This window comes from Tenrec ecaudatus, chromosome 2, assembly GCF_050624435.1.
Source record: "Tenrec ecaudatus isolate mTenEca1 chromosome 2, mTenEca1.hap1, whole genome shotgun sequence".
In the NCBI taxonomy this organism is placed as follows: Eukaryota; Metazoa; Chordata; class Mammalia; order Afrosoricida; family Tenrecidae; genus Tenrec; species Tenrec ecaudatus.
In genome coordinates this window covers 103,417,973-103,434,337 of record NC_134531.1, presented here as the reverse complement: position 1 = coordinate 103,434,337, position 16,365 = coordinate 103,417,973, and the positions used below count along the sequence as shown (strand labels likewise).

Sequence of the window (16,365 nt, the reverse complement as noted above, 5' to 3'; positions counted from 1 at the left end):
AAGTTGTAGAGGATGTGTGAAATATTTGTTTTATCTATTAAAAAAAAGATTATTCAAACTTGTATTACTGAATATAAGATTTTCTGAAAAGCATGCTCGATTCCAAACCCAGTCTCACTGCCATTGAATTGATGCTGACTCATAGTGACCCTACAGGACAGTGGTTCTCAACCTTCCTAATGCTGCGACCCTTAATACAGTTCATGTTGTGGTGAGCCCCCAACCATAAAATTATTTTTGTTGCTACTTCATAACTGTAATTTTGCTACGATTATGAATTAGGTGACCCCTGTGAAAGGGCTCTTCAACCCCCAAAGGGGTTGCGACCCACAGATTGAGAACCGCTGCTCTAGGACAAGCCCCTGTGGGTTTCTGAGATTGTAACTCTTCAGGGGAATAGAAAGCCCCATTTTTGTCCTGTGGAGTTGGTGGTTTTGGACGGCGGAGCTTGCGGATCACAGGCCAACACTAGAGTTAGCAAGTTTGCCAAAGTGTGAGTCATACCACAATACCCTGAAATAAATAATAAGTCATAAGAATAAATTGTGTTACATATTTGGAAAGTACCAATTAAACAAAACAGAATTAAGTAGTTTTCCCTCCAGCAGGGCTTCTCAGAATATTAAACAAGCCCCTAAGATATGAAGACGAAGCATTTCATTTGACTTTTACTGGAATATTTACAAGAACTTTTGTTTTCAATTTAAATCACTATATTTGGGGCTTGTACAACTCATCCATACATCCATTCATTGTGTCAAGCACATTTGTTGCCATCAGCATTCTCAAAACATTTGCTTCTTACTTGAGCCCTTGGTATCAGCTCATTTTTCCCCTCCCTCTAGGTCCCCTCCCTCATGAAACCTTGGTAATTTATAAATTATTATTACTTTGTCATGTCTTATACTGTCCGACATCTCCCTTCATCCTCTTTTATGTTGTCCTTCCCCTAGGGAGGGGGTTATATGTAGATCCTTGTAATCAGTTTCTACCCCACCTTTCCTCCACCCTCCTGGTAGCACCACTCTCAGCACTGGTTCTGAGGGGATCATCTGTCCTGGATTCCCTGTGTTTCCAGTTCCTGTCTGTAGCAATGTACATCCTCTGGTCTAGCCAGATTTGTAAGGTAGAATTGGGGTCATGATAGTGGAGAGGAGGAAGCATTTAATAACTAGAGAAAAATTGTATGTTTCATCATTGCTACACTGTACCCTAACTGGCAAGTCTCCCCATGACCCTTCTGTAAGGGGAGGTCCAGTTGCCTACAGATGGACTTTGGGTTCCCACGCCACACTCCCCCTTATTCACAATGATATGATTTTTTGTTCTTTGATGCCTGATACCTGATCCCATCGACACCTCGTGATGACACAGGCTAGTGTGCTTCTTCCATGTGGGCTTTGTTGCTTCTCAGCTAGATGGCTATTTATCTTCAAGCATTTAAGACTTCAGATGCTATATCTTTTGCTAGCCAGGCACCATCAGCTTTCTTCACATTTGCTTATGCACCTGCTTTGTCTTCAGTGATCTTGTTGGGAAGGTGAGCATCATGGAATGCCAGTTTAATAGAACAAAGTGTTCTCGCATTGAGAGAGTACTTGAGTGGAGGCCCAATGTCCATCTGCTACCTTAATACTAAACCTATAAATAAATGCACATAGATCTATTCCCCTATATATATTTACATATGTACATGCCTCTATTTAGACCTTTATGAAAGCCTTTGCCTCCTAATTAGTTCCTCCATTTTCTTTTACTTTCCTCTTGTCCCACTATCACAAGCCCATTTTTTTCATCATATTCTGAGATCCACAGTTATATGACCAATGACCATGAATCATATAACTTTATGTATCCCTTTTAATTTTATGGTTTAGGGCAACAATTTTAATATTATCTAAACATTTTTTAGGTTTTTACCTGTGGAACCTTGTAAAACACATAATCTATCTTAAAATTCAATTGTATTGTAACAGCACATGGATATATCCAAGAAATTTATAAATTAAACTATTCAAACTTACATAGTTCCAGATGTAGTTGGTACAATTGGGATATCTTCAGCTTCTAAGGGTATTGACCATGGGATATGAAACTGGGGAGCAAGCTCTCGCATTACAATATTACTTAAGAAGAAAGCAAGTAAACAAAGAAATTAAAAATCAGTTCATTTTAAGTAAAACTGGTCACAACAATAAATAATCACAAAGATTACGATTATATCATTAAAAAAAATGAATCCTGATTTAAAAAAAATTAAATCAGTTCTAAATTTGTGTATCAGAAAACACTACTGGAAAGATACAAATTAAGAATTATTTGTTTAAAAATTCTAAATGTAAATAATATTGAATTTAAGAAATCATAATAATTATATATTTAATTACATATATACTCAAATCTAAATGTGCTCCCCTGTGTAATCACTGTTCATTTTATTCACAGTTTAAACACCAATAAAGCTAACCAGACAGCCTGTTCGTTTTCTTTTAAGTGCTCTACATTGTATTTTTAAAAATAACTTTATTGGCACAATCTACATATCATATAATTTAATAGTGCAACCACAGCAAGAAGAGTGGTATCATCATTGCCACAATCAATTTTAGAATCATGCCCATTTTAAACATATTTGTATTATAAAATATTTTATTAACAGAACAATGGAAACATCTAAGAATGTTTTTTGTATTGTCAAATTTCGCATGTACTCCTGAACTCTTTACAATTTTACTTTAAGAACAAGTTCACTAGCTTTTAAGCATACTATAAAAGTTCATTCCAATTATGAAGTAACATCCTGAGACTCAAAGGTTCCCAAACTTATTTGGCCTCCCACTCCCTTTACAGAAACAATATTACTCAATTAAAAACTTGCACTCTACCCTCAATCCAGGATACAATGTGGGTATCTGCTTTTGCAACCCCCTTAGATCATTCCAGTACCTTCCAGAGACATTATCACCCATTGTGGGAAACACTGCACTATTAAACTTTTAAGTTTCTGGTAGTTTTGCCACATAGTCTTTGAAATCATTAAAAATATATTTATTGACTAGCTAGTTTTCTGGGCCAAGATATAGGAGGCTATGTCAAAGATTATAAAAATGTACCTCTACATGCAATAATTATTTTATATCTGATAATCTTAGAAGATAATCTTATGAGATTTCATAATCTTATGAGATTATCCAAAATTAAGACATACGAGTAGAAACAATGTTCTCAAGAATCTTCAATTCCAAAAAAAACACGTATTCTAGTCTACTTACTTCATCAATAGTTCATCTAGCTCCAGGAACAGCATTAAATCTTTTGGTATGGATATACAGCAAGGACTATAAGAACAAAGTTCTGTACTCAATGGGTGAGCCATTGTGATCCACATCACCGTGTTACAGCATTTCTCAATCTACAAAGTTAAAATGCCTTTAACCTTTCGTCTACATGCTGATCATAAATGAAACTGCCTTTGAAAATCCATAATACAATCCAGCACCTGGAATAGTCTTTGGAGATACTAGTTTATGAATACTGGTATTTACTCTAGATTTGGTTTCTGAATTACTAGCATGCATTAGTTGTAACAAACAGAGAAAGAAAAATGAAGGAAAGAAAATCTTACCCAAGTATTTTTGCACAATCATCATAATACTTCATGGAATTTTTCACAAAGCTGAAGCCATTGACATCACACACATAGGACTGTCCATTGGCCCGCAACAAATCAAAGCCACAAACTGTTTGCTTTGGAAAATAAATGATAAACTATATATAATATTGAATCATTAAGATGAACAATTTTCCAGTCTTCCTAGTATATATACAATGTTACCAATACTGTATTGTATTGGTGTATTTCAGAGTTAAGTATTAAATGATAGCAATTATTTATCTGTAACTTGACTGCTTTATGGATACATTATACATATCACATAATTACATAAGTTCTTAACCATCAATCATATATAGAATAGTGTTTATAAGACTAGAAAGGCAGAAAAGAATTACATCAAAGAGTACTGAAAATAAAATGGAATTTAACAAAGCATATGTTTTTAGGGTAATTAAGAACAAAAAATTTTCCCACATTAGCAGAATAGATATCATTTTACAAGAAAAAAACAGAAAGGAGGGAAGGAAAAAGGGAGCAAGAAAGAAAAGAGTGAGAAAATGTGAGGCAGTCTCAAGAAAATAAGCAATCAGCCCCATGAAACATTTAAGAACTAACAACCACATACTTGTGAGAACCTAAAAAATACATTTGGAGAGAACAAAGTAACTTAACTGTATCAATATCAGAAATTTTCTGGTCCTCTCTGCTTAATGCTCAAACCATCATATATCAATATATTGCAATTTTAAGTCACGTTTTTTAAAATTCTGCACTAAATAATTAAAATTATTTATCTAATGCTAATATTCTTTTCATAAAAGAAACTAAATATGATGGGGCTTAAAAATTCATGGAAAAACTTTATTACCTTAAAATTTGATTTTTCCAAAAACTTTTGAAGCCCCTTACATTCTTAAGACAGACTCTTAATAAAGTGCTAAAAGAGTGAAATTTATCCTTTATTAAATGCAGGTAGTGCTACTGCGATTTAAATCTTTACTATATAAAACTTCACAATAAAGACTAATTGAAATACAAAAATTAAAAAGGCTGTTTTATTTTAAATGGTTAAGTATGCCACTAAACACTGATTAGCCTGCTTTTAACTGTTACCCTTTGCAATTTTAGTTTTTTTCATAAATTCACATGGTTCTTTTGTCTATTAGAGAATATAGAGAAATAAAAATTCATTATATTTTTTATTATCAGCATGTCAAATATAACATTAAAAATGCATGAACTGTTTATATGTGTCAATTAGTTTCTCAGCTTATACAAGTACATCTGTTTTCATGTGTGGAACTCTACTCAACCGGGCTTTCAACAGCTGTGACCTTTGGAAGCAGACTATAAAGCACTTTGGTTAGTGCCAACCTTACAGTTAGCACCTGAGCGCTTGAGTCATCAACCCAAGCAGTTTGTCCACGACAGAAAACTAGAACTCCTCTGACGAGGGTCTGGGCAGCCTGTACAGGCGCTCGGGTGGCCGAGTGCACTGGGCTGCTAACTGCAGGCCAGCCATTTCAAAGGGTCATTATGAGTCCGAATGGACTCCACGACAGTGAGTTTAGTTTTGGTATAGCCAGGTGGGGTACAATGGCTACGGTAAAGACCTTGGCCACTAAGCAAACAGTTGGTGATCAAAACACACCAACTGCTTCATGGGAAAGATGTGTGAGATGAGTTCCAAAGAGATTACAGCCAGGGGACCCTTACAGTGCAGCACTTCTGCCATACGGAAAGCCGCCAGGAGTCGGAGTCTACCACTTCTACGTCAGTTTGTCATACTGCAAGTGGCTCATGTGCTGCTGTACTACGGAAGTTTATGGCACTGGTATTTCAAATGCAAGCAGGGTCCCCCAAAGTGAACCAGTTTCAGTGGAACTTGCAACCATGAAAAAGGAGTATGCTGACCACTTCAAAGGAAGCAGCCACTGAAAACTTGAAATACAGCATGAAAACAATGCCGGATACGTCAGCGGCAGTGCTGCAGGCACTCTACTCTCAACTGTGACTGAGGAGGAGCTGCCTTCTCAAAGCAGAGTTGTCCACAGTGAGGCGAATGGGATACAGCCTGTGGGAGTGGAGCCTTCAGCATGTTCACTTGCTGCAGGGCACAACTCAAAGTGACAAGAAACAGCTTCAAAAATCTAATTACTAGAATTTTGAAGTATGAATATAGGGAGATTGAAATTAGTCAAAAAAATGAAACGGAATGACAAAACAGATATCTGAATCAGAAAATCATATGGCTTACTATTCTAGGAATGGCATAGTCAAAAGGAATGGCTTTGCATTCATTGCAAAAAGGACACTGCAAAGTCTATCTTGATGTATAATGCTGTGATAGGATTACATCAGTTCGCTTTCAAAGAAATCCAATCAATACTACTATTACTCAAATTTACTCATCAACCACAAAAGTTACTAACGACTTTAGTCTGAAATTACAAACATGCAACCAAGATATACTGATAATGACGGGTGTTTGGAATGCAAAAGTTGGAACTAAGAAGAAGGAACAGTAGTTGGAAAATCTGGACCTGGTAACAGAAACAAAGCTAGAGATTGCATGATAGATTTTTGCAAGGCCAAAGACTTAGCTAATAACCCTTTTGAGCAACACTATACAGATGTGTTTCTCCAGATGGACTACATAGAAATCAAACTGACGACATTTGTGAGAAGAGAGAATGGCGAAGAGCTCAATGTTAACACGTAAGACCAGGCCAAGAGGTGACCAGGGAACGGACCATCAATTGCTCATGTGGCAGTTGACGTCAACGCTGAAGAAAATGAAAACAAGTACTTAAGAACCGAAATATGACCTTGAGTCTATTCCACCTGCATGTCAAGAAAACCTCAACAACAGATTTAATGCATTGAACACTAACAGAGGAAATGAAGAGCTGTGGGAGGACATCAAGATTACTCATGAAGAAAGCAAAAAGTCATTAAAAATATAAGAAAGAAGGAAAATATCCAAGCGATGTCAGAAGAGACACTGAAACTTGTGCTAATATATGGAAGAAAAGATAAAGGTCAAGAGCTGGACAGAAAATTTCAAAGAGCAACTCAAGAAGACAAAGCCAAATATTACAATGAAATGTGTAAAGATCTAAAGTCAGAAAACCAAAATGGAAGAAACACTCAATCTTTACTAAAAGAACTACAGATAAAATTCAAGCATTGAGGTGAAATATTAATATATTTTATGAGCAAAATATTGTATGATGCAGGAAGCATCAAAAGATGGAAAGAACAAAGTCTCTGTACCAAAAAGAAATAATTGGCATTCAACAATTTTAGGAGGTAGCATATGAGCAAGAACCAATAATACTAAAGGCAGAAGTCCAAGCTGCACTGCAAGTATAAGTCAAAAAGGAGGCTCCAGGAACTGAAGCAATGGCAACTGGAATGTTGTCAACAAGCTGCTGAAGCGCTGGAAGCACTTACTGGTCTACACTCGGATGTTTGCAAGAAAACTAGTTGGCCAATTGACTGCAAAAGATCCATATTTGTGCCATCCCAAGAAAGATGAACCAAGAAAATGCTCAAATTATAAAACAACATCATTGATACCACACGCAAGTAAAATTTTTCTGAAGATCATCCAACAATGGTTGCAGCAGAACATTGACAGGGAGCTGCCAGAGGTACAGGCCAGATCCTGAAGAGGACATCAAGCGAGGGCTATCACTGCTGATGTCAGAGGGATCTGGGCTCACAGCAGAGGATTTTTACTTGTTCTGTTGACTATGCCCATATTCAACTATGGATAATAACAAACGACTGATAGCCTTGAGAAAAATAGGAATTCCAAAACTTTTCATTGTTTGGAACCTGTGTACGGATCATGCAGAACTTGTGTGTGGATCAAGAGGCAGCCATGTTAACTGAACAAGGGAAAAGTACACGGTTTAAAATCAGCAATGGTGTGCTTCAGGGCTGTATCCTCTCACCATACTTCTTCCATCTGTATGCAGAGATAATCATCAGAGAAGCTAGACTGTATTAAGAACCCAGGATCGGTTACATTGTCCTTGCTGAATCCCTACCAGGCCTCTCACACCCTCCTTGCCACTGATTTTAGATCCCGAGAGAAATTACTGAAACCCAAATGAAGACTAAACATGACAGTGGGACAAGAGGAAAGTAAAAGAAAATAGAGGCAAGAACTAGGCAACAAAGGTTATTTATAGAGGTCTAAAGACTGGAATGTACATATGTAAATATTTTTATTTAAGAGTTTGGGGAAACAGATCTACGTGCATGTATTTATAGTTTTAGTATTAAGGCAGCAGCTGGACATTGGGCCTCCACTCAAGCACTTATTCAATCCAAGAACACGTTGTTCTATTAAACTGGTATTCCAGGACGCACAACTTTCGGACACGATTGCTGAAGAAAAATGTGTGCATAAGCAAATGTAGTGAAGAAAGCTCATGATGCTTGCCTGTCAAGAGATATAGCATCTGCGATCTTAAAGGCTTGAAGATAAACAAGCAGCCATCTAGCTGAGAAGCATCAAAGCCCACAAGGAAGAAGCACACCAGCCTGTCTGAACACGAGATGTAGAAGGGACCAGTTATCAGACATCAAAGAACCAAAAATCTTTATCAGGTGGGTGCCACCATCCTGATATGATCACTAAAAACAAACATATACATAGGCAAAGATGGTGAAAAAAAGCTAATGGTATCCGGCTATCAAAAGATATAGTGTCGGGACTTCGGGAAGATGGCGACAGAGTAACACATACCAGAGGGACTCCACAGAATCCAGCCCAGGAGAGTTGCTCAGAGGGAAATTCAACGCCACTGGATCGCAGGAGGCGCATCATAAAGATAAGTAGGCTCAGATCCCCGGGGTTTTGAGGGGCTGGGGGCTTTTGGCTTACCTCAGTGGAAGCCGGCTGGGGCTCGACCCTAGACTAGCTGCTGTGTCTGCCCAAGCCAGGACCATTTGGAGCCTGTAGCAGGGCTTGGCCTCGGCACAGCCACAGTTTTTCCCTGCCTGCCTCAGGGCAGGGACAGGGCCCTTGAGGCTCCACCGGCAGGATTGGTGTTCAGCTGCATTGTTGCTTCTGTTTGCTTCTCTGCTCTATATTCCCACGCAGCCTTGGAGGGCTGCGCAGGCGCTTTTTCGGTGCACAGCCACAGCTTGCCGCGCCGCGTGGGCTGAGCAGGGACTGAACCCAAACCCCCACAGCTCCATAGGCAGGGATCAAGCTTCAGCTACACTGCGGTGCCGGTTAACATCTCTGCTCTCTGTCCCCCCACTTCTCTGGGGGCTGCTCAGCAGCTTTCTATTGACTCTTCTTGGGGCTCAGCTGCGGATTGCCGCTGGGGCTTGGGGCAAGGAGTGGGACTCAGCTGCATATTTGCTTTTCCTTCCCTCGCTTCCCTGTACCCCGGTACAGTCCGGTCTCACTGTTTAATTTTGCTCCCCCTCTTGTTCCTGAATTGCTCTCTCACACTCCATTGCAGACTTATGGGACACTCCCATTGCCCTAGGGCATTTGCGCCTGGGCCACACCCAGGGAGGTGAGCTCCACCCTGCATAGATAGCCCAAGGCTAGGGAAAGGCCTGCTTCCTCTCCAGGGGATACTCCTCTGACTCCTCATCAGAGAGTTCCTGCCTGTGTACCTGGGGACATAAGGCAGCTCAGCCAACACTTATCAATATTCAAACCAATAGCAGGAACTTCAGCCCAGCCCCTGCAACACTGGGGCAGGCAGCCAACCTGCCATCTGGGGCACTCCCCTGATAGGGAAGCCACAGGAAGATAAAGTGATAGGTTAATCCCATAGCAAAATCAGCTGTAGGCAGTTCAAAGAAGCATTCCTATAAGTCTTCCAGAGAGAGACTAGAAAATGGCACCCTCAAAATGGCACCCTCAAAAACAACTCAAAGCAAACAGCCATCAGCCCCAACTACCTCAACAAAAAAACAGGAGAAATAAAAGGCAAAGGCAGAAGATGTCCTGAACATAACAACATACATAGAAGAAGCAGACATTGAGATGCCACACAAAGAAATTCTCAGAATGCTGCTTGGAGCCATATAGGATATGAGGGAAACAATACAGGAAAAGGATGAAACAGTAGAGGAGATAAAAGCCATACACCAAAGGGAAATACAGGAGATTAGTGAGGAGATAACGAAAAACAATAGCAAAATCATGTTCCCTGAGAATCGACTGGAGGAATCAGAGAACCGCATCAGTGTCTTGGAGGACAACCAAGCAGACTTTAATAAACGTGAACAAAAATCTAATAAGAGCATCAGAGAAGCTGAAGAAAACCTAAGAGCTATGTCTGATGCTATGAAGAGGAACAACATTAGAATTATTGGCCTACCGGAGGAAGACACAACAAAGAAGTCATCTGCAACAGTAGCGAGAGAATTCTTGGAGGAAAACTTCACCAGTTTAATGAATGAAAACCAAGCAACCATCCAGGAGGCTGAAAGAACACCAGCACGACGGGACCCCAAGAAGAAATCACCAAGGCACATAATAGTTAAACTATCCAACTTTGAGGAAAAGGAGAAAATCATGAGAGCAGCTAGGGCAAAAAAGCAATCACATATAAAGGTCACCACATAAGGATATGTTCAGACCTATCAGCAGAAACTATGAAAAAAAGGAGAGAGTGGAGTAACATATTCCAAAAGTTGAAGGAAAACAACGCAAATCCAAGAATACTCTACCCAGCCAAATTATCGATCAAGATCGATGGAGAAGTAAAAGTCTTCCCAGACAAGGAAAAACTCAAAAAATACGTTACAACAAATCCAGCCTTACAAAAGATCCTCGCCGACTCAGTATGGGCAGAAGAACAACACTCACCAAGCACAAATAAGAGACCAACACATAGAACAACTTCACCCAGACCACAACAAAGAGAAAACAGGCCCCAAGATAGCAATGGCTTAAGGATGGAAAGAAGTCAAGAACGAAACACACACAAAACACATACTAATGACAAAAGAAAGCAGGAAAACTCCCAACACAAAAGGTATAAAATGGCATCACAGAGTCCGCACATTGTGATAATAACCCTGAATATCAATGACCTGAACTCAGGCATTAAAAGACCGAGACTAGCAGAATGGCTTAGAAAACACAACCCATCAATTTGCTGCCTACAGGAGACACATCTCAAGGCTACAGACAAAAATAGGCTGAGAATCAAAGGCTGGAGAAGGACCTACCAAGCAAACAGCAATACAAAAAAAGCAGGGGTTGCAATCCTTATCTTGGATAAAATTGACCTCAAAGTGCAAACCATAAAAAGAGATAAGGAGGGACACTATATAATGCTCAAGGGAATCATAGACAATGAACCACTAAGCATTGTAAACATATATTCCCCGAATGAGAGACCAGCTCAATACGTCAACCAAACACTCCAAAAGATTAAGAAAGAAATCACAGACTCGACAATTATAGTGGGCGACTTCAACACACCACTCACTGAGAAAGATAGATCAGGGAAAGAAACTCAACAAGGAGACTAGGGAGCTAATCTGCACAATTAGACAATTTGACCTAATAGATATTTACAGAGCTTTTCATCCAAATAAAAAAAAATTTCACATTCTTTTCAAGTCCCCATGGCACATATTCGAAGATAGACCACATGCTGGGGCATAAGGCAAATCTACGTAAATTTAAGCACATTGAAATAATACAGACCTCTCTCTGACCACTGTGCCATAAGACTGGAAATCAACAAAAAGAAGACAAAGAAAATAAGAGCAAATAATTGGAGAATGAATAACTCTCTACTGCAAAAGGAGTGCATACTGGTGCAGATCAGAGATGAAATCAGGAAATTTCTAGAAACCAACGAAAATGAGCACACGACGTACCAAAACTTATGGGACACAGCAAAGGCAGTCATCAGAGGAAGGTTCATAGCAATACAAGCTCACCTAAGAAAGGAAGAGAGAATCATGATGGATACGCTGACACAAAATTTACAAAAACTAGAGCAGAGTCAGCAGGACAACCCTACTAATAGCAAAAGAAAAGAAATTATAAAAATCAGGGCTGAGATTCAGGAGAGGGAAAATAAAAAAACTATGGAAAAAATTAATAACACTAAAAGTTGGTTCTTTGAAAGGATAAACAGGATCGATAGACCATTGGCAAACCTAACCAAAGAAAGGAGGGAACAAATCTCAATAGCAAGAATAAGGGATGAAAGAGGGGTCATTACAACAGACCCTAATGAAATCAAAAGGATAGTTACACAGTACTATGAAGGATTGTACTCCAATGAATTCAACAATTTGGAAGACATGGACAAATTCCTGGAAAAACAATCCCTCCCTAGACTATCCACGGCGGACATCAAGAATCTCAACAGACCCATAGCAATAGAAGAAATAGAAAAGGTTATCAAGGGATTACCAACAAAAAAATCCCCTGGACCAGATGGCTACACTGGAGAATTCTACCAAGCATTCAGGGAAGAACTAATACCAATCATACGCAAACTCTTCCAGAACATAGAAAAAGATGGCAAACTCCCAAACTCCTTCTATGAAGCTAGTATAACTCTGATACCCAAACCGGGCAAGGATCCCACAAGAATCGAGAACTACAGACCAATATCCCTAATGAACATTGATGCAAAAATCCTTAACAAAATACTAGCCAACAGAACACAAAAGTATATAAAACAAATAATTCACCATGACCAAGTGGGATTCATACCAGGGATGCAGGGATGGTTCAACATACGAAAGACCATTAGTATTATTCGTCACATTGACATGAAAAAGTATAACAATCACATGATAATATCAATAGACGCAGAAAAAGCATTCGACAACATCCAACACCAATTCCTGTTTAAGACACTAGCGAAGATAGGAATGGAAGGAAAGTTCCTCAAGACAATACAAGCTATATATGAAAAACCAACAGCCAAAGTCATAGTCAATGGAGAAAAGACTAACACAATCCCACTGAAAAAGGGAACCAGACAAGGATGCCCCTTGTCTCCACTCCTATTTAATATCGTGCTGGAGGTTTTAGCTAACAGCATAAGGCAAAGAAGTGACATCAAAGGTATATGTCTGGGGAAGGAAGAGGTGAAACTATCGTTATTCGCAGATGATATGATTCTATATATGGAAAATCCCAAAAGTTCCACAAGGGGAGTACTGGAAGTAATAGAGGAGTTTGGCAGAGTGGCAGGATACAAGATCAACAAACAGAAGTCCATCGGACTGTTATACACATTAGATAAGACCACAGAAGAATAGATCAAAAAGGTGGTACCCTTCACAATAGCCAAACACAAACTGAAATATCTAGGGATATACCTGACTGAAAAAACAAAATATCTATATAAGGAAAACTATAGAACACTATTACAAGAAACCAAGAGCGACCTCAACAAATGGAAGAATATTCCATGCTCTTGGATTGGGAGACTTAATATAGTTAAAATGTCAGTTCTGCCAAAAGCACTATATAAGTTTAATACCATCCCGATACAATTACCATCATCTTTCTTCAAAGAAATGGAAAAACTGATTACCAAATTCATATGGAGCGGGAAGAAGCCCAGAATTAGCAGAGAACTCCTCAAGAAGAAGGACACTGTGGGAGGGCTTGCTTTACCTGACTTTAGCACATACTATGCAGCCACAGTTCTCAAAACTGCATGGTATTGGTACAATGACAGATACTCAGACCAATGGAAGAGAACTGAAAACCCAGAAATAAGAGCATCAGCATACACACAGCTGATCTTTGATAAGGGCCCCAAATATATCAAATGGGAAGCCAATGCCCTCTTTAACAAGTGGTGCTGGAAAAAATGGATATCCACATGCAGAAAAATCAAGCAAGACACTTATCTCACTCCATGCACAAGAATAAACTCAAGGTGGATCACAGACCTTGAAGTTAAACCCCAAACTATTAGGGCCATCAATGAGGGAATTGGGAACAACTTGAGAACTTTGGCGCAGGGAATACACAGGCTATCAGAAATAGGGAAGGACACAAACACAGAGGAGGCACAAATCGATAAATGGGATATACTGAAGATAAAACACATGTGTACATCTAAAGAATTCACCAAGAGAGTAATAAGAGATTCCACAGACTGGGAAAACATCTTTAGCAATGACAAATCAGACAAAGGTCTTATTACTAAAATCTACAATACTCTGATAGCTTCCAAAAAGAAAAAAACCAATAGCCCACTTGAAAGGTGGGCAAAGGACTTGAACAGAAATTTTACAGGGACAGAAATCCGAATGGCCAAGAAACATATGAGAAAATGTTCCCGATCTTTAGCCATAAGAGAAATGCAAATTAAAACAACAATGAGGTACCACCTGACACCCTCAAAGGTAGCCCAATTCAAAAAATCAGAAAGCAACAAGTGTTGGAGGGGCTGTGGGGAGACAGGAACTCTCATCCACTGCTGGTGGGACTGTAAGTATGTACAACCACTATGGAAATCAATCTGGCGATACCTAAAACAGATGGAAATAGAGTTACCATATGACCCAGCAATTCCCCTACTGGGCATATACCCAGAAGAGGCAAGGAACAAACCAAGACCAGACATCTGTGCTCCAATGTTCATTGCGGCACAGTTCACAATTGCGAGGAGTTGGAAGCAACCCAAATTTCCATCAACTGACGATTGGATTAAAAAACTGTGGTATATACATACAATGGAGTACTACACATCACTAAAACGCAGTGATGAACGTATGAGGCACATAGCGGCATGGGAAGAACTGGAGGAAATCAAGCTAAGCGAAGTAAATCAGGCACAAAAGGACAAGTACAACATGAGCCCGCTGAGGTAAGTATTAAAAAAATTTTTTAATTAAAAAAAATTAAAAAAAAATTTTTTTTAAATGAAAAAGTGGCATAGGGGAAAAAGCTACTGTATACAAACATCTCTGGGGTGAAGACTGTGTAGTATGGCAGAGACCAGATCAAAACCAGGGATGCACACGGTAGACAATGGTGGAGGAGGTGGGGAAAGGAAAACAAAAGGATGAATATAAGGAAGAAAAGGGTAGTGGGGTCATGGAGCACTAATCCACCCAAGGGGAGGGTACTGTTTATATCTCCACAGGGAAAGTGGGACCAGACTTCAACCCAGTGCCGCAAGGTGTAAATGCAATATCCCGGCGTGGAGTAGGGCCCAGCACCAAAAATTAAGTGGATTCCTGCCCCTCCCCCGAAAAGAATTTGTTTCAAAGGATGACATTGATTCTGCAGCTCCGGGAGATGGACATATCTGATCAGAGCACATGGGAGCAGATGAAGGGGCAGGAGGAGACAGTGGAACACAGCATTGCCCACGAGGCCGTGAAGATGATGTTCCTGAGTAGAGCAGCCAGTCCACAGAGAGAACAACATGGCTGGCCCTACTATGAGACATGATGCCCCTCAGTGACTAAGGGTGATACAGGGGACAGCACCGGAGACACAGTGTGGGAATTGCACCTGACCTGATCCCACCACACCGAGGCAAATCACTGGGGGAGTGCAGCAGAACAGCAAGGGAATGGAGTGGCAAGGTCCCCAGGGAATGCTGAAAGTGGACTTTGGGGCCAGGGCGTGGTGCCCCAACAGACTGGACTGGAAAACACTCCTAAGGGCCAGCAAACAATCCTTGAACGAAGTACAAACCTTTCTTTTGTGAAGTGTTTTGTTTTGTTCTTTGTCAGTGGTTTGTTTTGGTTGTTTTATTGTCTGGTTGTATACTGTTGCTTTGTTTTCCTCTGTCTTGTTTTTGTGCATGTTAGTGTCTCCACAGGTCTGTCTGAATAGGACAGGCTGGATGAACTACTGGAGGAAAAACAATAGGACAGACAGTTCCGGGGGGATAGACAGATCCGGGTGGGGGAGGGGGAGGAGGGTAAGGAAGTGGTGTTAATAAACACAGGGACAAGGGAACAACATGGGACCCAAAATGGTAGTGAGGGGGGAGTGACAGGCCTGATGGGGAACGATCTAGGGTAAGGTTGAGTAAAGAAGAGGTATAGCTGTAGCCCCGGTGGGGACGGAGTATGGTGGTGGAGCAGGAGGAAAGTCAAGGGAGAGGGAGGAAGGAGCTGGGAGTCAAGGGGCATTTATGGAGGTCTAGACAAAGACGTGTACATGCAAACATATATATGAGGATGGGGAAATAGATCTAATTGTCTACATTTATAGGTTTAATATTAAGGTGGCGGAAGGACCTTGGGCCTCTACTCAAGCACTCCCTCAATGCATGAATACTTTTGTTTATTAAATTAGTACTCTATGATGCTCACTCTGCCGACACAACTGCTAAAGCCAAAGTGGGTGAACAAGTAAATGTGGTGAAGAAAGCTGATGGTGCCCGGTTATCAAAAGAGATAGTGACTGGGGTCTTAAAGGCTTGAAGATAAACAAGCGGCCATCTAGCTCAAAAGCAACAAAGCCCACATGGAAGAACACACCAGCCTGAGTGAGCGAGTGATCCCAAAAGGATCAGTTATCAGGCATCAAAGAACAAAAAATCATCATATCATTGGCTGCACACCTCCATGATAGGATCGCTGAAGACAAATGGGTGCATAAGCAAATGTGGCGAAGAAAGCTGATGGTGCCCGGCTATCAAAAGAGATAGTGTCTGGGGTCTTAAAGGCTTGAAGGTGAACAAGCGGCCATCTAGCTCAGAAGCAAAAAAGCCCACATGGAAGAAGCACACCAGCCAGTGCGATCACGA

At 40.2% G+C, this 16,365-nt stretch overlaps 1 protein-coding gene across 18 annotated transcripts in view; it reads right to left on the bottom strand.

The window, feature by feature from the left end:
* The window catches only part of PPIP5K2 (diphosphoinositol pentakisphosphate kinase 2), a 101,704-nt gene that overhangs the window by 58,472 nt on the left and 26,867 nt on the right, over nt 1-16,365 (bottom strand). For all 18 annotated transcript variants that reach the window (XM_075541330.1, XM_075541337.1, XM_075541334.1 and 15 more), the window contains 2 exons: nt 3,626-3,747; nt 2,025-2,126 (listed from right to left, as the gene is read on the bottom strand). In XM_075541330.1, coding sequence (XP_075397445.1) covers nt 2,025-2,126; nt 3,626-3,747 — 224 coding nt within the window. The remainder of the gene's footprint in view (nt 1-2,024; nt 2,127-3,625; nt 3,748-16,365) is intronic.